Source organism: Rhinoderma darwinii, chromosome 13 (assembly GCF_050947455.1).
Source record: "Rhinoderma darwinii isolate aRhiDar2 chromosome 13, aRhiDar2.hap1, whole genome shotgun sequence".
NCBI lineage: Eukaryota > Metazoa > Chordata > Amphibia > Anura > Rhinodermatidae > Rhinoderma > Rhinoderma darwinii.
Genome location: NC_134699.1, coordinates 17,521,253 through 17,545,459, shown reverse-complemented (window position 1 = coordinate 17,545,459; position 24,207 = coordinate 17,521,253). Strand labels below are relative to the sequence as shown.

Genomic DNA, 24,207 nt, shown 5'->3' with positions numbered 1-24,207 from the left:
AACCGACAGCTCCTCTATACTACACCACACAGGAGAGCTGACAGATCCTCTATACTACACTACACAGGAGAGCTGACAGCTCCTCTATACTACACCACACAGGAGAGCTGACCGCTCCTCTATACTACACCACACAGGAGAGCTGACCGCTCCTCTATACTACACCACACAGGAGAGCTGACCGCTCCTCTATACTACACCACACAGGAGAGCTGACCGCTCCTCTATACTACACCACACAGGAGAGCTGACAGATCCTCTATACTACACCACACAGGAGAGCTGACAGATCCTCTATACTACACCACACAGGAGAGCTGACAGCTCCTCTATACTACACCACACAGGAGAGCTGAAAGCTCCTCTATACTACACCACACAGGAGAGCTGACAGCTCCTCTATACTACACCACACAGGAGAGCTGACAGATCCTCTATACTAAACCACACAGGAGAACTGACAGCTCCTCTATACTACACCACACAGGAGAGCTGACAGATCCTCTATACTACACTACACAGGAGAGCTGACAGCTCCTCTATACTACACCACACAGGAGAGCTGACCGCTCCTCTATACTACACCACACAGGAGAGCTGACCGCTCCTCTATACTACACCACACAGGAGAGCTGACCGCTCCTCTATACTACACCACACAGGAGAGCTGACCGCTCCTCTATACTACACCACACAGGAGAGCTGACAGATCCTCTATACTACACCACACAGGAGAGCTGACAGATCCTCTATACTACACCACACAGGAGAGCTGACAGCTCCTCTATACTACACCACACAGGAGAGCTGACAGCTCCTCTATACTACACCACACAGGAGAGCTGACAGCTCCTCTATACTACACCACACAGGAGAGCTGACAGATCCTCTATACTACACGGCACAGGAGAACTGACAGACCATCCATACTACACCACACAGGAGAGCTGACAGATCTTCTATACTACAATACACAGGAGAGCTGACAGCTCCTCTATACTACACCACACAGGAGAGCTGACAGCTCCTCTATACTACACTACACAGGAGAGCTGACAGCTCCTCTATAATACACCACACAGGAGAGCTGACAACTCCTCTATACTACACCACACAGGAGATCTGACAGCTCCTCTATACTACACCACGCAGGAGAGCTGATAGATCCTCTATACTACACCACACAGGAGAGCTGATAGATCCTCTATACTACACCACACAGGAGAGCTGATAGATCCTCTATACTACACCACACAGGAGAGCTGATAGATCCTCTATACTACACCACACTGGAGAACTGACAGATCCTCTATACTACACCACACAGGAGAGCTGACAGCTCCTATATACTACACCACACAGGAGAGCTGACAGATCCTCTATACTACACCACACAGGAGAACTGACAGCTCCTCTATACTACACCACACAGGAGAGCTGACAGCTCCTCTATACTACACCACGCAGGAGAACCGACAGATCCTCTATACTACACCACGCAGGAGAGCCGATAGATCCTCTATACTACACCACACAGGAGAGCTGACAGCTCCTCTATACTACACCACACAGGAGAGCTGACAGCTCCTCTATACTACATCACACAGCAGAGCTGACAGCTCCTCTATACTACACCACACAGGAGAGCTGACACATCCTCTATACTACACCACACAGGAGAGCTGACAGATCCTCTATACTAAACCACACAGGAGAGCTGACAGCTCCTCTATACTACACCACACAGGAGAGCTGACAGATCCTCTATACTACACCACGCAGGAGAGCCGATAGATCCTCTATACTACACCACACAGGAGAGCTGACAGCTCCTCTATACTACACCACACAGGAGAGCTGACAGATCCTCTATACTACAACACACAGGAGAGATGACAGCTCCTCTATACTACACCACACTGGAGAACTGACAGATCCTCTATACTAAACCACACAGGAGAGCTCATAGATCCTCTATACTACACCACACAGGAGAGCTGACGGCTCCTCTATACTACACCACACAGGAGAACTGACAGATCTTCTATAATACACCACACAGGAGAGCTGACAGATCCTCTATACTACACCACACAGGAGCGCTGACAGATCCTCTACTACACCACACAGGAGAGCTGACAGCTCCTCTATACTACACCACACAGGAAAACTGACAGATCTTCTATACTACATCACAACTGGACATGTTTTTAGTTGTTTTTAAACCTTGTTTCTTGAGAGCTACGCTTAGAACATCAGGACTTTACACAAATTTGTGTGAGATTCCCTGACCTATTACTAACTTTGGTGTCATGAGGCTTGAATCTCCTATATTATCTCCCATATTCACAGAATGTTCATTTTGGCCTCCATATTGTTTTTTGTGTCAAGTATCACTTTTCTATGCATATATGCATTTTTATATTCCTTCAAAGAACTAAAATTAACCATGTGTAGTATGAACCTGCAGTCATGCATTATCCCATCTTCTACCTCTTCTTGGTAACATACCAACAGTAGAAGAGAGGGAGTGGTGTTGTTTTTTTTTCTGTAACCATGGAGACACACAGGTCTGATTAGGAGCTGTAAAAACAAATAGTGCAGGAGTAGGAGATTCTGAATAAATATTATTTGCACAGTTACTTACATTTTAAATACATTGGAGCAATAAAAAATAGTTGCAAAGGTGGACATACCTAATCTTCAATATAAAGAAGCACCAGGACCCAAACCACAATTGTGGGGGGATCAATTCTAATTGACTTGTCAAGAGAATACCCCTATTAATAAGGATTTTACAATATATTCTCTCTATCTTCTAGTGCAGTAATGTAATATTATGAGTGATTTCAGTGTCCCTATGACATGGGGTTCCACAATCGAATCTATAGGAAATGTATTGTATCATGGATGAAGCTGTATGCTGTGACTACCTCTAGGATTTATACTACACTATGTATAGATGCTGTGCTATGTAAATTATAAAGTGTATTTGGTGTTCATTATGCTGTTTATGTTCAGCAGAATTCATGTGTAATATTATTATTATAATATAGGTGGAGTATTGATGTGTGGATCTGCATTTATTATTGTATTACATGTTGCATTATCAGTATGTTATATATAGGCAGCTGGTATTATGATATTATATATGGCAGGAGAAGAGAGATTGATAGGTATAGGGAGTGAGTGCATGGGAGGGGGAGAAGAGAGGAATGATGGAGGTGGAGGAGGAGGGGAATATTCCTCACGTGTCCCCTCTATGGTAATACTGGTTCTCCCCCACTGCAGATCCTGCATCCATCCTCCTGCATACAGCTCTCTGCAACCCGATGGTGACAGGAACACAAAGGAGCAGGGCTCATGTCCACTGTCACCAGGGTGAAGCTGCCTCCTGCCACTGCCCTGTCCCCTGTGCCCGGGGCTGAGTGATTATGTATGAAGGATGTGTCTGGAGCTGCTCTGGGTTGTAGCTGCTGTGATCTGTGCGATGTCAGAACTGGGTGAGTGTTATTCCGCAGAGGGGGAAGGGATGATGGCTTGGATGCTTCTGCTCTCTGTCATCAGCACTTTACAGCCTCTTCCCTAATTACCCCCATTCATCCTAACCCTGTGGTGACCCTGTGCACAGGTGTAATGCAGCCATTGATCCATTCTGCCGTCAGTGGAGACCGTCATCACTTCTCCCTCCACTTCACCTTGTGTTTTGATACATTTCCACCTACCTGCTGCTCTGCTCCTTCCCTGTGTGTGATTTTCTCCTGTATTTTCCCTCTAATCTGTATCATTCCTGCACCCTCTACCCCCAGATTTATATAATTTCTGCACTTTGTACCCCTGATCATTATCATTGCTGCACCCTGTGCCCCTGATCTATATGTCATTGCTGCACCCACCCTGTGCCCCTGATCTATATATCGCTGCTGCACCCTGTGCCCCTGATCTATATATCATTGCTGCACCCTGTACCCTCGGATCATTATCAATGCTGCACCCTGTACCCCCAGATCTATATAATTTCTGCACCTCTGATCTATATCATGCCTGAACCCTGCACCCTCTACCTCTGATCTATATCATTCCTGAACCCCCACATCTATATTATTCCTGCACCTCCTGATCTATATAATTGCTGTACCCCTGATCTAAATAATTTCTGTACCCCGGATCTATATCATTCCTGCACCCTCTATCTCTGATCTATATCATGCCAGCACCCTGTGGCCCCAAATCTGTCATGCCTGTACCCCAGATCTGTCATTCCTGCACCCTGTAGCCCCTGATCTATACATTTTCTCCGCCCTCTACCCCTGATATACATTGTTACTGCACCCTCTACCTCTGATCTATATAATTTCTGTACCCCTGATCTATATCATGCCTGCACCCTGTACCCCTGATCTATATCATTCCTGCATCCGACTTGTGTTCTTCCTCTGCCCTGCATCTATTATATTTCTCCAGCATCTTTCTTGAATCTGCTTCATCTACAGCCTACAGTGTACCCCTGCTTACTGACCTCCACCTCCTTATACCATTGATTATTGCCCCCTTCCTCCGGCCTGTACCCCGAATTATTGACCCTGCTCTTCCATATATCTTTTATTTATAAAACCTCCTCACTGTACCTTATGTTTGTGTCTCTGCCCTTTCTAAAACCCTTTCTTCACCCCTAATGTTTCCTCTCCCGATACCTCTCATTGCTCATCATCACCCCTCCCTCTATATCATACATTACCATCCTCCCTGATGAGAGCAATTACACGGTCTCTGCATTGGCATCATCAGTAGAGAGGTACAATCTGTACTGGAGCAACCGGGGGTTAATAGGAATGCTCATCTCCAGCCGTCAATTAGGTCCCTATATAGGATCTATGTACAATCATTATCCTGTGCACCATGTAATCCTACCTTCATTGGCCACAGCACTTCTTTATCAATAATATATTTTCCTATAATACTTAAAAAGGCCCATAAACCCCCCCCCCCCCCTCCCCTCCATAATCAGGCTTTCTGTAGCATCAGCAGATATGCTGCAATGCATCAGGTAGATGATCGGGAGGGTGGGGAGAGGTGGTTTCTTATTACTGGGGTAGGGGTACCCTGCTCTGTGTGCTTCTCCTGGGACAGCATTCATGGGATTAAAGTTAATATCCCAGAGGATGCAGTAACAATACCGAGGACTGTTCAAGTATATTCAGTGCAGTCTGCCAGTCCCTATTATTGGTTTTCCATTTATCGTTCTCCACTAACTGATTCTCCTCCACTGTCTGTTATCTTCGGCTCCTATGTGATACATGACAATATATTCATGTTTCTGGTTAAAGAAATCAATTGTATTTTATGACTTCTTGGTTGCCCCCCCCCCCCCCCTTCCTATATCACCAGTGATTTATTTCTGTTTCCTATTGTGGATGCAGTTCTCTTGAGGCTGCCAGTCATATCCAGTCTATAAGAAGTGGTATGGGGTAACAGGTCCCTCCTGAAATAGGGACGTTCTCCAGAAACCTTGGGGGAGTAGTTGAGTAAGGGCGGATTCACACGAACGTGATTTTCGTCCGTGCAGCCCACGTGGTATTCACGCAGGTCGCACGGACCTATACAAGTCTATGGGGCAGTGCAGACAGTCCGTGAGCGTAAAACTCACGACATGTTCTATATTTAGGCGTTTTTCGCGCATCACGCACCCATTGAAATCAATGGGTGCGGGAGTATCACGCGCACCCCACAGAAGCCCTTCCGTGGGACGCGCGTTATTCGCGCAACAACAGTAAAAGAATGAATGTAAACAGAAAAGCACCACGTGCTTTTCTGTTTACAAACATCCAAACGAAGTGTCATAAAAAAAAAAAAAAGAAGCCTGCAGCGCCCCCCTCCTGTCTACGGTCCGTGCTTGGTATGGCAGTTCAGCCCCATACCATATCATGTTTGGGAGATCCATTTTTCCGTACATCTTTTTAGATCAGAGGTAGGAACATGGATCATGGCACAAGAGAGAGGGGAAACATTCCTTAATATTGCCTCCCCCTCTTTTGTGCTGCAACTTAATCCCCTCTTCGACCAAAAAAAATAAAAATTCATGAGAACACGTGAATACTTTTCCGTCACAATTCATTCAATGATCAGAGCGATTTACCTGGTCTAAAAAGAGTATGTGAGGAGCGTCTCTGATACTGAGGTCCCTAGGAGTCCCCAATAACAACCATATATTCCTCTGTTCTCTACTTCAGGGGTTCCTCTCGAAAATTCTACATCTGCCACTGATACTGGTCAGTCTGAATCTGTTGGCCAATGGCACCAGGCCCTGGAACTCCCCCAGATCACGCACCCCAGCCGGTTATTTGGACGGACATCAGGAGCAGAAACTCGCAGATACCATCTCGACACCCGGGTCAGAAATGAGAGTAATCCTGATCTAGTAAGCCTTCTATTATTTATTCTTTGTCCCTCTGCTGGGATTGTCACTTTTTTCTGCATGTAGAGGATATGACCCACATTGTTGTCTGGGGGATCAATAACGCCCGCATTAAATTGCATATTTAGGGTGCATTTAAAGGGACTATATTAGATTGGCATTGTTTTTTTGCTGGTTTGTTATTCTGCTTTTGTGGATTGCTTCTTTAATATGAATATGCCTACTTTGGAAGTAATAACTTTCTGGAATAGTTTTTCTGGACTGGATTCTTGTTGTTAGACTGGTCTTGCTGTGTGGTTTTAGGGCAGATTTTTAGGTGTTTTTTTATTAGGATCCATGCGAACCACTAATCCACATGCATGGACCTTGCTGGCGGCACACAAATCCCCTATGGATCCATATCACATGTGTGGTACCTCTATGAGAAGTGCTTCTAAGGGTTCATTCACATGAGTGCGAATCTCGTCCGTGTGCTGTGCGTTGAAACGCACAACACACGGACCCATTGGTTTCAATGGGGCTATTCACGTGAGTTTTCACAGCAAGTGTCCGTTGCATGAAACTCACTGCATGTCCTATATTGGTGCGTTTTCACGCACCTAGTCACCCATTGAAGTTAATAGGTGCGTGAAAACCACGGACAGCACGCGGACGCACATCCATCTGCAACCCGTATTTTATGCATCAATTACATTGAAAAAAAAAAGTGCTTGCAAGTGCATGAAAAACACGTGCCACTCGCAAAGCACACAAATGCAAAAACATAATGCACACGGACAGATTTACGCACGTAAATCTGTCACGCTCGTGTGAATGTAGCCTTAGGGACAATAACTCATCAAAGCATATAGAATCTAAGAACAATGGGGCCGATTTTACGAACACTTGCATTTTATATACCAGTCTTAAGGTACTTTTACACTCGCCAAGTTTGGTCGGTGGAACGAGTGCCGATCAACGAGACAGTATGGGGACGAGCGCTCGTTGCTCCGATCGCTCGTCCCCATACATTTGTATACGCTTGTATTTCTGTCAACGCTCGTTTGCCCAATAATTGGCCAGTGTAAAAGGGCCTTTAGACTGAAGACCGCAGGAGTAAGAAGTGACTAATTTCTTAAGAGGGAGCCACAAAGTGATATATACAGCATCTACGGCTTAGCGTAAATTTCTGCTTTATTTTACGCCAGTTTCTGGAATAAATGAAAGTAAATCTGTCTGGCAGCAGGTTGGCCCTGCCCACATCCGCTAAGCCCATAAAACGGCCAGCAACCTCACAAATTATTGTGCAAATAGGGCGTGCGCTATAATTTGCGACTTTTTAACGCCAGAAAGTTGTCGTTAAGCCGTTAATTTGCCCCTATTATCTCTGTATGCCTCTGTATATAATCAGAGGCATAGTATGGGCCCTAAGAATAATAGGTGCATGGGCCCTTAGTTACAAGTAGGAGTAGCGCCTGCATGGAGGAGTAGAAATGAAAGCTTTATGTTTCTCCTCCTCCCAGAAAACCTGCATCAAATGCAATATGTGAACACAGGCTTAGGGGTCACATATTATAAAGCTTTATGCATTATAAGTTGTGTTAGCGCTCATTTAGATGGAGCTAGTAGAGACCTCAATGTTTCCTCATCATCTAAGAAAGATATATGCAGCACACTATGCATTTAATAAAATACAATATTAGTCATAAAAAATATTTAATACTTTTATTTTGAATTCGGAGTTGGTACATTTCTACCTCTAACTCAGATTCTTTCCACCCAAAACGAATTATGACTCCACAGCCCTGGTTTGCATCCTTAAAGGGGTTTCCCAGACACGAACAACTGATGACCTATCCACCGAATAGGACATCAGTATATGATCGGTGGGGGTCCGACACCCAGACCCTGCATTGATCAGCTACTCCGGCTGCCTTTGGGCGCCGTATGTTATGCAGGGTGTGCAGTATTCGGAGCTGGAAGCAGATGGCTCCGTACATTGCATAGCGGCCGTGCTGCAGAACAGCAACTCTGCTCCTATTCACTTGACTAGGAGCAAAGCTGCAGCTGGGCCGCTATTTAGTGACTGGAACCATCTGCTTCTGACATGGACATCCGGTGCCCGGAGGCAGCTGATCAGTGTGGGGTCTGGGTGTCAGATCCCCAGCGATCATATACTGATGACGTATCCTGTGGATAAGTCAATAGTTGTCCGTGCGTGGACAACCCCTTTAAGACCAGATCCCCATCCTATAGTCTGTGATGTCACTGTAGACTGGGAGGGTCCTGGCTTATGGGTGTAACATTTTTTCATATATTGTAGATACATTGTGTATCCTGTGGCTGCTTCATTATTCTGGGCTTTATGCCATAGATATAAGAAGAAGAATGTGTGAGAACAGCCACATGTCCTATGTTATCCACAAATCCTCATTAAAAGTTTGGCCTCATTTTACATTTACAGTGGATGGAGTCTTCTGTTTAAAGCACAGAAAATATTATTCAGTTACAATTTCTTCTGCTGGACCTTTTAGGACCCATTATTGGTCAGAGTCTGGGCCCACCGGAGGATCCTCTGGTGAACCAGAACGACCTGGTTATGGGGATCCCCCTTGATTATATGCAGTCTTTATAAACGCTCCCGGGCGGCGTAGTAATGAGCCTTTGGGAATATTACAGGAGATATTCTGTGTGTGCACTATATGTAGATGTTATTCAGTATGTAATCGCTATCCCCCTGCGAGGTAAAGCTGCATCTAGAATATCTCTGACAAGGTTTCGGTGCTGTACATCACCAGTATGGTATATCTCTTCTATACAATAATAAATGAAAGGGAACCTGACCCAGGACAGACCCAAAGTATTACATTGTTCAGGTGCCCTATTAATGCTGAACCAGTGGGTATCTCTTTTTCTTGTAAATCACCATGTAAGGTGTCGGGCTGATAATTATAGGTTGTGTCCATACGCAGTCTAAGGCCTCATGCACACGACCGTATTTTTTCCCACCCGTAAATACTGGCGTAAATACGGGTCCGGTGTCACCCGTATTCCACCCGTATTTACGGGCACGTTTTTGGCGGCAAAATAGCACTGCACTAATCGGCAGCCCCTTCTCTCTATCAGTGCAGGATAGAGAGAAGGGACAGCCTTTTCTGTAATAAAAGTTAAAGAAATTCATACTTACCCGGCCGTTGTCTTGGTGACGCGTCCCTCTCTTCACATCCAGCCCGACACTGGATGACGCGGCAGTCCATGTGACCGCTGCAGCCTGTGATTGACCTGTGATTGGCTGCAGCGGTCACATGGCCTGAAACGTCATCCAGGACGTCGGGCTGGATGTCGAGAGGGACGCGTCACCAAGGCAACGGGCGGGAGACCGGACTGGAGGAAGCAGGAAGTTCTCGGTAAGTATGAACGTCTTTTATTTTAATTTTTTACAGGTTTATACTGATCGGTAGTCACTGTCCAGGGTGCTGAAAGAGTTACTGCCGATCAGTTAACTCTTTCAGCTCCCTGGACAGTGACTATTTGCTGACGTCGCTTAGCAACGCTGCCGTAATGACGGGTGCACACATGTAGCCACCCGTTATTACGAGAGCTCCATAGACTTCTATGGACTGTCCGTGCCGTTATTACGGCCTGAAATAGGACATGTTCTATCTTTTTCAACGGCACGGGCACCTTCCCGTGAGAAAACGGGAAGGCACCCGTCGCCAATAGAAGTCTATGAGCCCGTTATTACGGGTCGTGATTACGACCCGTAATAACGGGAGTTTTTACGGTCGTGTGCATGAGGCCTTACACTGTCAATGTGTTGGGACACACCTCATTGACAAAGGGAATAGCAACACCCTGTTACTTTGTTTATACATTTTCAGGAGGAATAACAGAGGAAATGAACAATGCAGAGTTCTAATTAAATAAGTATTTAATAAAACAGACATGTCAGGAGAGATGACCAGACCTCTCTGAGATCAACTTTATAATAGAATTACTTTATGATTTCACACTTTCTCTGTGACGTTTGTGCAGCCAGCTCATCTTGCCAGTGTCAGCTTCCTGGTGCCGGCATTCAAGAAAGAATTTATTCTGGACCTGGAGCTAAACCAGTGAGTGTAAATTCATCATCCCACCTTTTATCTTAACCCACCTAAATCTGGGTCAGGCTATGCGCTTACAAGGGATGCTGATCTGTTCATGCCATGTTTCTTCTTCTTTTTTTTTTTTCTTTTTTTTGTGTCCAGTGGATGAAAGGTAATAAAGAATTATATAATATATACATATATGGATCACTATCTTTGGATTTATGCTGCAAACTCCAGGCGGTGTATATCGGCTTCTTTACAGAATGCATGAAGCAATATGGAAGGCAGAAAGTAGGACATGTTCTATTTTCTCCTCCCATACTTATAGCATTGAGACTTGTATAATGATCAAATATTCATTTATTCTAAAGCACGAGATGTACAGAACATAACGTCAGTGATCAGAATTCTATCGATCAGCGATCTAGTATTCACCTATCTGCGTGTCTATCTATATCTCTCATATCTATCTATCTCTCTCATATTTCTCTCTCATATCTATCTCTCTATCTATCTCCCATCTCTCCTATCTCTCGTTTATCTATCTATCTATCTATCTATCTATCTATCGAATATCTATCTTTCTATCGCATGTCTATCTATCCCATATCTATCTTTCTATCTCATATCTATCTATTCTCTGATAATCTTAGATACAATAATAATGATGATGATGATTAAAGGAAATTTCCCACCCCCTCTTGCAGTCTGTTTATGGGACACTAATGTTGATTCTGCATGAAAAATACTGCAATGCATGTGAATGGCTCTGGGAGTTGCTGCAGATTTTCATATTCACAGCACTTGCAGAAATTTAGGGTATTTGCAACCACAAGTGTACTTGCATGTACAATGCGGGAAAAAGTGCAGAATAGGTTTTATTTCCATACACACTTACATTTTTGCTGCCCTGGGAGAAGCTTGTTGTATGTACCTGACTGTTGAGCTGTGTATTAGGACAGGTTAGTAGCATATGGCTGGCACAATCCATGGCCTGGCAAAATGAATGTTGTAGAAATCACAGCACAAAGCGTTACTAACGAAAAAGTACAAGACATACATAAGCAAAGTGATACTGAATCTATCGACTTTTACCAGGAAGGTTCTTGTATTTTTTTATAATACGATCATGGTTATAATTATCTGACTGTACATTATTTTTCCTCTTTGCCTAGTAATCTCTTGTCATCTGGATATGTGGAAATCCACTACAGTGACGACAACAATTCTCGCGTGCTGGTGAGTGTTTTGTTAGGGACTCTTTTAAAGGTGTTGTCTTCAAGGCGTTTTATTGCTAGGAAATGCCTTCAATATGTGATCAGTAAAGATCTGACTGCCTCAACCTTGACGATCACTAGAACGAAGTGTCAGCTGCGCTAAGAAAGCGCTGTATTACTTCATCTCCTGACCACTCCGCTAAGGGCCAGTTCACATCAGCGTTGGTTTTCTGTTCATGGGTTCCATTGCAGTTTCCGGCTGCGCTATCTTTTCCACTAAAAAACGGAAACAATTTGCAACGGAAGCATTGCCATTGAAATCAATGGTAATGCAAACGGAATGGTTTCTATTTGCCTTTCCGTTCATGGGTTCCTCCGACGGGAAGCTGCAACAGAACCCATGAACGAAAAACCAATTCTGATGTGAACACAGCCTTAGCTTTTTCCAGATGCCGTGGCCCCACCAAGCAGACCCTGGAAAATCAAGCGGGCATGATGTGGCGCAGCTTTTTCCTAGCGGTGCTGCCACTTGGTTCTAACAGTATGCGTTCAATGTCATGAGACAACATCTTCAATATCTGCAGGGATCTGATCTACTTTTTCTATGTTTTATAAAATATGTTACACCCCTTTTGCATTGAAACTAGTAATCCTGTTCAGCCTTGTCCACTGGGTTAGTCGCTTCTTCTATTGAAATAGCATTGACCTCCATGGAAGGCTTTATTTTTGTATGAATAATATAATCTTCAGTCTATAACCAGTTCTACGATCAGTATACGTACCTTGGTGTTGTACGCCCTATACACAGAGGTATACATATGTTCTTGTCATGCAGTTTCTAGAAATGAATTTAGAAAATAATCATTACTATAACAATGTGAGTGAAAAGTATAATTGCAATGTAAAGTTTTATGACTCGATAAAATGTACACCCCTCCCCCTAATTAATTTTATTGAAGCCGTAATTAATTTCTCGGTTAACCCAAAAAACGAAATTATTCCAAAGGGACGTATAGTTCTAAATATGACCGATTTAATTACAATTATATATCATGTAATTTAGTATTTCCCAGCATTATTTATAAAGTAGGCCGCTATACTCACTGACCTATCCCAGGGGCAACTGCAGGATTTTTAAAAGGGGGGGGGGGTCCAAATGCATACTTTTTCTACCAAGTTATTTTCGCCCGCTACCCTCTGTTTTTTACGCTACAAGTATTCTTCTGGACGTATCAACCAGCAGAGCACTTAATATTACAAGCTCTAATATAAAGGGCTAGGCTAGTGGATATATGTGTTGACCATTACTCGTAGTGTAAAAAAACAATGCAGATAGTGCCACGCACTGCCCCTATAGTTACACAGTGCCCCCTGCTTCAATTCACCAGTCCCTGTTCTTGCACCGTGCTCTCCTCCAGCGATGCAGACCTAGTCTCCTCTGGCCAGGCGTACTCCAGCCGACTCGGCACAATGATGCAGTCGGCACAATGACGTCGTCTTAAGGACGCAGATATAATTGAGTACGATGGTATGTAAGGACCTTCCAGCAACTGGAAACCCCCCCCCCGTGTGCGCCACCGTATCCCAAAGATCTTCCACGTTTGAACAAACCCTTTAGATCTGCTCAGATGTGCCTACTTAATGTACCCTAATGTTGGATCATGTCGTGGTAGACTTGAGTTTTTGCTTCCTGTGATGTATGTTTGTGTCTTAGGCATTTCTAATGTGTAGGGGTCTTTACAACCATTCTTTTTCTTTGCTCAGAATACCTTGTACTTCTGAGGTCCCACTAACTTGGTTTTCTTCCTATACTTGGAGAGGGACACTAGGCACATTTCCAGTTATTTCTAAACACCCTTTAATCTAAATGTAATATTGATGCTCCATAATATCATATATGTGTAGGTTGTTATTTGCCTGGGTCAATCTTCCTGTGCTGATCAAATTGTCAACGTTCCCTTCATCCCCACTGTTATATTTTGCTTTTTTAGGCTTCATGCACACAACCGTAATTGTTTTTATTGTCCGCAAATACGGATCCAAGAGCTACGGATACACATCCATAGCCGTCCGCAATTGCGTAAGCGCCCATAACCTTCTATGGGAGAGTTTGTGCCGCAATTACGGACAAGAACAGGACATGTTCTATATTTTGCAGATCATTTCTACGGCCCGGACACACATCCGTAAATATAGAAAAAGGTGTCCGTGGCCTATAGAAATGAATGGGTCTGCAATTTCATCCGTAATTATGGATGAAAATGACAGTCCTGTGAGTGGAGCCTTAACAGCTATTTTCAGAGTCCTATGGATTGCAACAAATTGAGAGCTGCTTACTGATGGTTATCACATTTTTTTAACTATACATTTATTCCCACTAGTTATTGTGTATATCTGTTCTCTTACAATGTAATGCTCTTTGCCAAAACGTTAAACTTTTCACCCAAGTCTTCCTGGAGCATAAATAGTATGTCAGTAAACACTGACACGCTGGCAGGGCAGTAGCTGGAGGAAGCCGGGTGATGTGACACTGGATACTACTGCAGATGGACGTGCCACTCATGCCATAGTCTGTGGAAAATGGAGGATCCCCCTATAGACAATGTAATGGCTGCCATTATTGGTCGTCACTTAGCATCTGTTACCTATGAAGGAGACCGATCACTCAGAAATTGCGGACATTATTAAAAGGCTTTGTTCTAGGGGGAAAATGGCCTTTAACCCCTTAAGGACACGGCCAATTTTAGCCTTGAGGACAGAGCAATTTTTTTTACATTTCCCTCTTTGCATCCCGACGCCCATAACGCTTTTATTTTTTGTACGACATAGTTGTATGAGACTTTGTTTTTTGCGGGACGAGTTGTACTTTATGTAGGTACCATTTTTTGGTACAAATACATTATCGTTTAATTTCTATAAATTTTTAATTAGATTAAAATGCAGAAAAAAAGCAGTTGCGCAGCAGTTTTAATATTTTTTTTTTTACACCATACACCGATCATCATAAATAATGGTATACATTTGTTGTACACGTTGTTACGGTCGTGGCGATACCAAATATGTCCATATTATTTCATGTTTTGGGACTTATATTTTAAAAAGTTTATTTATTATAAAAAATGTGTATTTCTGTGTATTTTATTTACTTTTTATTTATTTATTTACCATTATTTTTTTTTTACATTCATTTAACTTTTTTTGTTAATCCCATAAAGGGATTTATCATTTTGATTTTTATTTTGTAACTGTAATGTACTGGCATAGATCTATATGCCAGTACATTAGCCTGTTACTGATCGTACACAGGCAGTTGTTAGGGCATACCTCAGTATGCCCTAACAACAGGAAATATGTTCAGACAGCCCTGGGGTCCTTCACTGGACCCTGGGCTGTCTGGCCATACGAGTTGTGGGCTTTGATCGCGTCACAGTTATTTTCTGTGACGCGATCAATGTGCAGTCCCCTCTCTTTGAACGCCGCGATCAGCTGTCATCGCGGCGTTCAAAGGGTTAACAGCGGAGAGAAGATGTTTCTCTCCTCTCCGCTGTCAGAGCGGGGCCGTGGCTGTATATTACAGCCGTTGCCCCGCTCTCGATCGCACACACAGAGACGGCAGGGACGGCTGTCACACAGGACGAGTATGCTCGTCCTAATGCGCGAAGTGCTCGCCGCTCAGGACGAGCATACTCGTCCTGTGTCGGCAACCAGTTAATGTTCTGTTAGGGCCCCTGCACACGGCCGTGCCCGTAATCGCGGGTCGTGCTCCCATATAAAGTATGTCCTATCTTTTGCAGCGGCTTTCTACGGCCCGGAAACCTTCCCGTAAATAAACATCAAGGTGTCCGTGGACAATAGAAGTGAATGGGTCCGCAATTACAGACTATTTTTACGGTCGTGTGCATGGGGCCTTACACTTTGCTTAACACATACTATAAGCATAATATACAATAAACAATACAAATATACAATCTATATTATAGACTCTAAACATAACATACATACATTTGTGTTCTCCAATCCTTTTGTCTTAAGATAAATTGGGTCATGAAGAGACGTCCTTGTTCAGTTCCATCTTCTTCTTTTTCCCATTCTCTTTCATCCGAGGCAGGACTAATAAATGAAGGTTCAGTTTACCTCAGGCCGTGTTCTGTGGGAGGTGGAGAGAGACCCAGATATTGTTTTATCATCATTTCCGCTCCACTTAAACCGTTGGACCCATTATATAATAAAATGTGAAGTACTAAGACAGAGGACATGTAGTCAGTGGGTTTTACAGGGTAGAGGATAGTTTTGCTGTTCGGTATACGTCCATTCACAGAATTTGTATAGATTGATAATATAACAGGGCAGAAATAAAACCAAATATGAAGAAATAGAAGCATAAGTGATATCCAGCTTGTAGTCCGGAGTAGAAGACATCTGTTGTCTTCACATTGCCTAATCTTAATAATAATCATTGGTGTAAGAGATCATTGGAGTGGTTGTCGTTCTTTTGGCAACCGAGGTGATAATGTGATGGAACGCAAGTCATTGGATGTGGAGGGAGCACTATAGTTATGTGCCATTGGTATGACATGGTCAATTACACTTAAAGAGGTTTTCCGGGACTTTTATATTGGTTGCTTATCATTAGGGTAGGCCATTAGTATCAGATCAGTGGGGGGTCTGATCCCGGCACTCCCGCTGAACAGCATATTGAAGGTTCATTGGTGCCCCGCCGAGCGCAGTGTCCCCTTTCTTGTTTATTAGGCACAGCTCCGCACATATCGTAGTGGCTGTGCCTGGTATTGCAGCTCAGTCCCATTCACTTGCAAAGGACTTTATAGCAGTGAGCGGAGGCTTATTCCCATTATTATTGCCTGCCTAATAAACTATCACCTGGAGTGGTCTAACTGTATATATATATTTATATTACTTTTTTCCCCACTTGAATAGAAATGAGCCGCACATGGACAAACGTGGTGCTGTTTCGGGGTGGGGGGGGGGGCAGTTTATTTTTTCTAATCCTGGGCAATCCGTTTAATTCTACAGTCATTTTTCCACCCTTGTATTAGACCCATTAGGGAGCTTTCTTTTTGGCTTCCAAAAATTTATCAAGGGGAAGAAAAACAAACATAAGACCAGTCTAAACATGACTATAACATGGAAATATTAGTTTTATGTCATTTCTATATTTTTCAGACTCCTGGTGAAGCTGGAGATCATTGTTACTACAAGGGCCATGTGCGTGGGTTTGAAGAATCGTGGGTTGCAGTGTCCACCTGTCATGGACTCAGGTGAGTGTGGTACTAGCTGTCATTCTGTTCTGTCAATATAAGTATTTTTTTCCTGTGATGTGACTCGTGTCTCCGGGACCATTTGGTGACAGCAGGAGGTGTGTGGGGGTGTTAGAACAGAGCAGGATGTTACTGAGAAGCTCTTGATTCCACTCAGTGCTGTTGATGTTGACTTTCTAGAGCTGGGATTCAGAAAAATAAGCGGACACTGATGACATCATCTCTATGATATAAAGACCTCAGTTACCCCCAAGTAAATTTTATATATGTTACTACACCTACAACAAAGGGAGAGTAGATTTGGACACTAGAATGCTTAGATTTTTTGTCAAATAATTACACAGTGCCAACATATTCTGTAGCCCTGTACAAAGACTGTAGTCACTCATAATAGTCCTTATCCTCCGTGGTAGCCTATAGAAACGTGGCCCCTTCTCATGAGCTTCATAGCAGTTACAGGATCTGTCTCTCTGGAACATGTGCCCCATCTGAGGTAGAGCGCCAGTGCTCCTTCATTCTCGGAACATGTGCACCATCTGAGGTAGAGCGCCAGTGCTCCTTCATTCTCGGAACATGTGCCCCATCTGAGAGAGCGCCAGTGCTCCTTCATTCTCTAGAACATGTGCCCCATCTGAGAGAGCGCCAGTGCTCCTTCATTCTCTGGAACATGTGCCCCATCTAAGGTAGATTGTCAGTGCTCCTTCATTCTCTGGAACATGTGCCCTATCTAAGGTAGAGCGCCAGTGCTCCTTCTTTCTCTGTACCATGTGCCCCATCTGAGATAACGCGCCAGTGCTCCTTCATTCTCTGGAACGTGTGCCCCATCTGAGATAGAGCGCCAGTGCTCCTTCATTCCTGTGATCGATCAGTGTCCCAGCTCACATAAGGTAGAGTGCAAGTGCTCCTTCATTCTCTGGAACGTGTGCCCCATCTAAGGTAGAGTGCCAGTGCCCCTTCATTCTCTGGAACGTGTGCCCCATCTGAGATAGAGTGCCAGTGCTCCTTCATTCCTGTGATCGATCAGTGTCCCAGCTCACATACCCCTGTTAATGACATGTCAATATATAGCTATGCCTTTCACAGCATTGGACTAATATTTCATGAAGTGTCTCTGGTGATTATATTAGTAATAACAGGACTATGAGACTTAATTGGTCACTTTTATCTGTATCCAATTATTTTGAGAACCGTAACCAATGGTGTTATGTTTTTGTCTGTCTTTCAGTGGAGCATTTTCTGATGGAACATTCACTTATACAATTTACCCCCAAGAGCAGAAAACCAAGGTAAAAATATCTATCATGAGGGGTACAGTATTTACCCCATAGGCTACACGTCTGCTCTTTAGTGATTTCTCTATATTTTAAGCCTCTTTTCACAGATCCCTGTTAGGGTATGTTCACACGGCTTAGCAAAATACGTCTGAAAATACGGAGCTGTTTTCAGGCGAAAATAGCTCCTGATTTCCATTAGTTTTTTTTAGCAACTCACGTTTTTCGCGGCGTATTTTACGGACGTTATTGGAGCTGTTTTTCAATGGAATCAATGAAAAAAAAGTCTCCAAAAACGTCCCAAGAAGTGACATGCAGTTCTTTTTCGCGGGCGTCTTTTTACACGCCGTCTTTTGACAGCGACGCGTAAAATAACACGATGGGAACAGAACACCGTAAAACCCATTGAAAGCAATGGGCAGATGTTTGTAGGCTTAATGGAGACGTTTTTTCAGGTGTAAGTCGAGGCGTAAAACACCCGAATTTCGTCTGAAAACAGCGCATGTGAACATACCCTGACAGATCTGGTCAAAAATGCTGGAAAAAAGAGCAGCATGCTGGGCTATTTTTTCTGGTAAAAGATCAATGGGTTTTATCTGGCTCCAATGGTGTCTGTCAATCAACTGATCTGGCGCTTCAATTTTTTTTTCCTTTTTTTGCTATTCGTGTCCACATTATGGCTGCAAGACGTGGACCCTAGGGTTCTATGGTGGTCTGAGTTTTATTCACTTAAAGCACAGGGAGTCTAGGCTTATGCGTTTGTAATATAGGTGATTCAAAGTGGCCGTGTTATTGCCATTTGAATGCACCTTGGACCCCATGCACACGTCTGTAGATTTCATCCATCCATAAATAAATACTGTCTGTAAATGCGGATCCGTAGTAATTTATAGTCACCCGTAAATCATCTGCATATACGGAACAGTGTCTGTAAATACGGTCAGTAATGCTACCGTATTTACAGATCCGCAAAAAAACAAGACAGGGAGGAATCTTCGGTAATCTCCTGGCGTCACATAGCAACGCTTCCGTAATTACGGATGAAAAATACGGTCGTGTGCATGGAGCCTTAATGTAACAAAAAAATGTATGTTATTTTTTTTGTTCTCCTTGATGGACTAAATAATTATTTTTTTTGTTATTTATAATCCATGTGCAATTTTGTCTCTGACTATTTCATACTGGAGCTGGACATAGCCACAGGTCCTGACTAACTGGCTATCACTAGCCCCCAGTCAGGTGATTGAATCCATACTGTTTATATTATTACTATGTTCAGTTGACAATAGGTAATGAGCGATTTCTCTCTACAGAAGTCTTTTCCGTGGCCACATGTGATTGAGCGGGCAAGAAAATGCAAAGAACCAGGTACATATGTATTTGGAGCAAAATTTACATAGTATACTACCATACCTGGTGTGTGATCATGGAAATCTTGCAACATAAAAGAAATGGATGATCTGTCGCTGGCTGAGATTTCTGTGGTCTAGAAAAGCATGCAAGCTGGATAGAAAATAAGCACAAACACAAAACTGTCAGCTAAGTGAGGAAGAACAAAAAGTGACATCCATATGTATGAGATGAGGAAAAATGATTTAAATTTTTTATTTAAGTATAAGCGCTACGCTTGTCCATGTCCAAGGTGCAATACCAGACACAGCCCATGGACAAGCGTGGCGCTGTTTCTTTATCTAAACCCATACCACTTCAGTCTCTGCGCTTCTCCAAACTTTCCAAATATATGTGCGATGTGCATGTTGTTTTATGCGTTCAGTGGCTTATTACGTCTCCTGATTTAGCAGACACATCCTAGAGGCGATGGTACCCATCTAATCATCTCATCCGCACAATTTTACCTAAACACCCATATTGCCTAATGCAAAATGAGTACTTGTTGGGCCAGTGCTGGTGTTCCTGCCTTTTTGCTGTTTCTGCATTTGCAGATTTTCTGCGATTCAGGAAGAAAAAAAAAAAAAAAAAAGATATCCCTGAGGCCGGATTCACACGAGCGTGTGCGTTTTGCGCACGCAAAAAGCACTTAACAGCTCCGTGTGTCATCACCATATGATGCGTGGCTGCGTGCTTTTCAGCAGCTACCATCATTATGACACTCCGTTTGTAAACAGAAAAGCACGTGGTGCTTTTCTGTTTTCATTCATACTTTTCACTGCTGTTGCGCGAATCACGCGCGTCCCACACAAGTGCTTCCGTGTGGTGCGCGTGATTTTCACGCACCCATTGACTTCAATGGGTGCGTGATGCGCGAAATACGCACAAAGAACGGACATGTCGTGAGTTTTACGCAGCGGACTCACGCTGCGTAAAAATCACTGACTGTCTGCTCGGCCCCATAGACTAATATAGGTCTGTGCGAGGCGAATGAAAATCACGCGCATTGCACGGACGTATATCACATTCATCTGAATAAGCCCTTATAATTATCTTTTTTTATTTTTCCTTGCAACTTTTTAACTTCTCCAGGTTGTATGCATCTTCAAAAAATTCCCAGAAGCTCAAAGATACGGAGGAAAAGACAGGTCGGTATAACGAGGAGCTAGTATAGTATTTTCATATTAAATTTTAAAAAAATAAATAAATTAACAAAAGCCTCATTCACACATCACAATTTTAAGGCAGTTTTTAAAACCGTTCTCCCTTTTTCGAACAATTCAATGTTTTAGCTAAAAGAATAAAAAAAAAAAAGTTGCATCCAATTCATCTGGAACGTATTGTGCCTGGCAATGAAGGACCTTTTGCTTTGCTTATAGGATCTGTGGCTAGCACTATAATATGCATCTCAGCTGCTGCAGACTCACTGTAGTACTGTGTGTGTGTAGTACTGTGTGTGTAGTACTGTGTGTGTAGTACTGTGTGTGTAGGGGGCATTTGTAACTGGCATTCTAACACGCCTCGCCTGCTGCAGATTCTCTTTTGGAGAGGAAGAGGGTGAATTATGTAATCATAATACACCGCTCAGCTCCTACTGATTTATAAGGGGATAATGTGTATTATATGGAATTACCGTATTTTTCGACTGCGCTTTTGATTACGTAAAAAAACGGAGCCCTGGTGACAAACGGAAACCATTGTCAAAGTATCCATCACCACTGAGATCTATGGGGATGCAAACGGAAGCTATGGTTTCCGTTTGCCTTTTTTTTGAGGGGTTCCCCAGACTGAAAGCTCCAACGGAACCCCTCAACAAAAAGGTGGCGCAACGTTTAAGCTGCTTAATGCAGCTTGACAAAAGCTGCATTGAACAGCTGAAAAGTTGTGCCATTTTTTTGCACATCTGGGAGAATAAATCCAAAAGTGAAATCTTCTACTTTGGGAGCGCTGTCTCTTTCTCTTGTCCTTGCCTGTACCTGTCACGATGTTACTACGGTCTTTAGGTGGTTGAAAAGTTGTCAAATTTAACTTTTTGAGGCGTACTATCCACAGGACTATATAAAGCGCGTCTCAGCCATGTTTTCATGTCTCACATCTAGGTCCGCCCAGCTGCACACTCTGCTTTGTCTGAAACCAAATACATTGAGCTTATGGTGGTCATTGATTGGCGTCTGGTACGTGTCGCTGACTAAAGTGTGTAAAGTGTGTAAAGCAAACTATGTCTGTGGTGATATTTATATAAAAAGAGCCTCAAATGTAACAATACATCAGGAAATATGTGTCTTCCATTACATAGTTACATAGTTAGTACGGTTGAAAAAAGACATGTCCATCAAGTTCAACCAAGGGATGGGAAAAGGGAAGGTAAAAATTTCCACACATAGGAGCTAATATTTTTTTGTTCCAGGAAGTCTTCTTCTATCATGGTACGGTCCATGGCTTATGTTTCGTATTGCAGTGAGCTCCATTATAGGGGTTTTCCCACGAGGGACATTTATGACATTTCCACAGGATGCGTCATAAATGTCAGATAGATGCGGGTCCCACCTCTGGGACCCGCACCGATCTCTAGAACAGGGCTCCCTAAACTCCGTTCTAGCTTTGTCTGCGATCACCGACTCCTGGCCACTTCCTGACTTTATGATCGGGAGTTAGGAAAACAGCGTAGCTCGCTGAGCTACGCTGTTTGCGTAACCCCCATAGTAGTGACGGAAGCAGCGTAGCATGCGAGCTACGCTGTTTCTGTAACAACCATTTAGTTATATGGGGCTTACAAAAACAGCATCACTCTGCAAACTACGCTGTTTTCACCTTTATGGTCGGAAATCAGCCGACACACAAAGAGGTAGAACGGGGTTTAGGGGCCCAGTTCTAGAGATATGTGCAGGTCCCTGAGGTGGGACACGCATCGATCTGAGATTTATGACGTGTGTGTGTGTGTATATATATATATATATATATATATATATATATATATATATATTATATATATATATATATATAAAATGTGTATGTGTGTATACATATATGTATGTATATATGTGTACATATATATATATATCCACAAAGAAAATCCAGCAGCACTCCGATGATCAAGATGAAAAAAGTGAAGTTTATTGTGCCAACATGCTTGAAAAAGGTCCCAAGGTGGGACAGAAACGTTGCATTTGCCATGTTGGCACAATAAACTTCACTTTTTTCATCTTGATCATCGGAGTGCTGCTGGATTTTCTTCGTGGATATGTGTATGGTCTTTGGATCGGGACTATCAGCTGGCACCCTTCACTATTTGATTTCGTACTTGGAAACAGAGTGCTGCTGTCTTTCTACTGGTATATATATATATATATATATATATATATATATATATACATATATATATATATACATATATATCCACAACCTCATCATATACACTACCGTTCAAAAGTTTGTGGTCACCCAGACAATTTTGTGTTTTCCATGAAAACTCACACTTATATTTATCAAATGAGTTGCAAAATGACTAGAAAATATAGTCAAGACATTGACAAGGTTAGAAATAATGATTTTTATTTGAAATAATAATTTTCTCCTTCAAACTTTGCGTTCGTCTTGGAATGCTCCATTTGTAGCAATTCCAGCATTGCAGACCTTTGGCATTCTAGCTGTTAATTTGCTGAGGTAATCGGGAGAAATTTCACCACATGCTTCCAGAAGCCCCTCCCACAACTTGGATTGGCTTGATAGGCACTTCTTGCGTACCATACGGTCAAGCTGCTCCCACAACGGCTCTATGGGGTTGAGATCTGGTGACTGCGCTGGCCACTCCATTACAGAGAGAATACCAGCTGCCTGCTTCTTCCCTAAATAGTTCTTGCATAATTTGGAGGTGTGCTTTGGGTCATTGTCCTGTTGTAGGATGAAATTGGCTCCAATCAAGCGCTGTCCACAGGGTATGGCATGGCGTTGCAAAATGGAGTGATAGCCTTCCTTATTCAAAATCCCTTTTACCTTGTACAAATCTCCCACTTTACCAGCATCAAAGAAACCCCAGACCATCACATTACCTCCACCATGCTTGACAGATGGCGTCAGGCACTCTTCCAGCATCTTTTCAGTTGTTCTGCGTCTCACAAATGTTCTTCTGTGTGATCCAAACACCTCAAGCTTCGATTCGTCTGTCCATAACACTTTTTTCCAATCTTCTTCTGTCCAATGTCTGTGTGCTTTTGCCCATATTAATCTTTTCCTTTTATTAGCCAGTCTCAGATATGGCTTTTTCTTTGCCCCTCTGCCCTGAAGGCCAGCATCCCGGAGTCGCCTCTTCACTGTAGACGTTGACATTGGCGTTTTGCGGGTACTATTTAATGAAGCTGCCAGTTGAGGACCTGTGAGGCGTCTATTTCTCAAACTAGAGACTCTAATGTACTTGTCTGGTTGCTCAGTTGTGCAGCGGGGCCTCCCACTTCTCTTTCTACTCTGGTTAGAGCCTGTTTGTGCTGTCCTCTGAAGGGAGTAGTACACACCGTTGTAGGAAATCTTCAGTTTCTTGGCAATTTCTCGCATGGAATAGCCTTCATTTCTAAGAAC

The 24,207-nt window shown here is 43.2% G+C and overlaps 1 protein-coding gene and 1 long non-coding RNA gene across 3 annotated transcripts in view; one reads left to right on the top strand and one right to left on the bottom strand.

Annotated features, from left to right (window-relative positions):
* Nucleotides 1–3,258: 3,258 nt before the first annotated feature.
* The window catches only part of ADAM11 (ADAM metallopeptidase domain 11), a 50,398-nt gene continuing 29,449 nt past the window's right edge, over nucleotides 3,259–24,207 (top strand). Inside the window, exons 1-9 of one of the 2 annotated variants that reach the window (XM_075846118.1) lie at nucleotides 3,259–3,503; nucleotides 6,231–6,418; nucleotides 10,430–10,506; nucleotides 11,658–11,721; nucleotides 16,881–16,975; nucleotides 18,201–18,261; nucleotides 19,560–19,614; nucleotides 20,728–20,783; nucleotides 21,735–21,809. In XM_075846118.1, the coding sequence (XP_075702233.1) occupies nucleotides 3,446–3,503; nucleotides 6,231–6,418; nucleotides 10,430–10,506; nucleotides 11,658–11,721; nucleotides 16,881–16,975; nucleotides 18,201–18,261; nucleotides 19,560–19,614; nucleotides 20,728–20,783; nucleotides 21,735–21,809 (729 nt within the window). In that variant the 5' untranslated portion in view covers nucleotides 3,259–3,445. The remainder of the gene's footprint in view (nucleotides 3,504–6,230; nucleotides 6,419–10,429; nucleotides 10,507–11,657; nucleotides 11,722–16,880; nucleotides 16,976–18,200; nucleotides 18,262–19,559; nucleotides 19,615–20,727; nucleotides 20,784–21,734; nucleotides 21,810–24,207) is intronic. The other variant, XM_075846117.1, reaches the window with a different exon arrangement.
* On the bottom strand, nucleotides 10,431–19,743 carry LOC142666161 (uncharacterized). Its single transcript, XR_012851645.1, has 4 exons — nucleotides 19,660–19,743; nucleotides 15,702–15,846; nucleotides 12,482–12,537; nucleotides 10,431–11,476 (listed from the first exon to the last, which is right to left on the bottom strand). It is a non-coding gene; the product is annotated as an uncharacterized LOC142666161 (long non-coding RNA).